The sequence below is a fragment of the Ctenocephalides felis genome, unplaced genomic scaffold (assembly GCF_003426905.1).
Source record: "Ctenocephalides felis isolate EL2017-DRISC unplaced genomic scaffold, ASM342690v1 CF-g0.4_SCAFFOLD_01886, whole genome shotgun sequence".
In the NCBI taxonomy this organism is placed as follows: Eukaryota; Metazoa; Arthropoda; class Insecta; order Siphonaptera; family Pulicidae; genus Ctenocephalides; species Ctenocephalides felis.
In genome coordinates this window covers 113,981,177-113,982,346 of record NW_020538040.1, presented here as the reverse complement: position 1 = coordinate 113,982,346, position 1,170 = coordinate 113,981,177, and the positions used below count along the sequence as shown (strand labels likewise).

Genomic DNA, 1,170 nt, shown 5'->3' with positions numbered 1-1,170 from the left:
GAAGATGGAACGTACCTAGTTCCGAAACGTTGACAGTAAACAAATAATTAAATAAAGAAATTGTTTATTAAAAACTTTTCTTGTTTTTTATTTTGTATTATTTTTGGATTCTTGTTCGAAACTCTACAAAATATACACAAATCCAAGACTACCATTCAATATATATATATATATATATATATATATATATATATATATATATATATATACTAGCTGACCCGACAGACGTTGTCCTGTACACATATGTCTATATTAAAAAAGTATTTAACTTTTCAATATCATTCAACTTTTTTTTTAAACTATCCATAAATAAATTTAATTAATACAATAGTTATATTTATTTTCAAATGAACAATTTAACAATATTATATTCAGGAATGCAATTCCAATAATTAATGTTATTATAATTAATATTAATTATATAATTAATCTTAATTAATATAGTATATAATTCTTTTTTTATTTTAAACTTTTAATGTAGTAGAGTTTATTGTAACGCCAAAGGATATACAATATTCTTGGTGAGATTATTAGGTGTATAAATATATAAATTATTTGGGTTTCTGACTCTTGAGTAAGCAACATATAGCTGCCCGTGATTAAAGCACGGATTTTCTAAATTTGTACCGCAAAAGTTCATTATCTGCCCTTGTGACTTGTTTATGGCCATAGCATATGCCAAACGTATAGGAAACTGCAGTCTCTTAAAAGGTATTACTGATTCCGAAGGAATTAGTGGTATTCTAGGCAAAAAAACAACATCATCTTTGATTTTCCGCCCAGAATAATTGCCTCTATAATGTTTCCCATAATTTTTGTTATTGCTAATCTTGTGCCATTGCATAATTTTGGGGCATTTAAATTTCTTAATAATATAATTGGAGAACCAACTTTCAATAGTAATTTGTGCGGCGGCATTCCTGGTAAATCAAGAGAATTTAAAAATTCGACTGGATAATTGACGATTTCATCAGGATCAATAACAGTATCAACTGATTTAAATGTGAATTCATATCCTGGCAGTATCTGTTGTATTTTTAAATTCATTTCGTCTACATCCAAATTCGTTGCTCCTAAAATTGCTCGTTCTAGTAGCCACTCATGATCTTTATGATTATGCTTTAAATTTGGAAAAATATTTTCTATTAGTTTGGCTTTGCTTTCAACCAT

General features: G+C 27.1%; 1 protein-coding gene across 1 annotated transcript; it reads right to left on the bottom strand.

Moving 5' to 3' along the window:
- Window positions 1–732: 732 nt before the first annotated feature.
- On the bottom strand, window positions 733–1,170 carry LOC113375745. The gene has a single exon (XM_026615691.1). The coding sequence runs from the start codon at window positions 1,168–1,170 to the stop codon at window positions 733–735; it is 438 nt and encodes a 145-aa protein (XP_026471476.1).

Coding starts and splice junctions, on each gene's coding strand:
- LOC113375745 (XM_026615691.1), bottom strand. CDS start 1,170: ATGGTTGAAAGCAAAGCCAAACTAATAGAAAATATTTTTCCAAATTTA.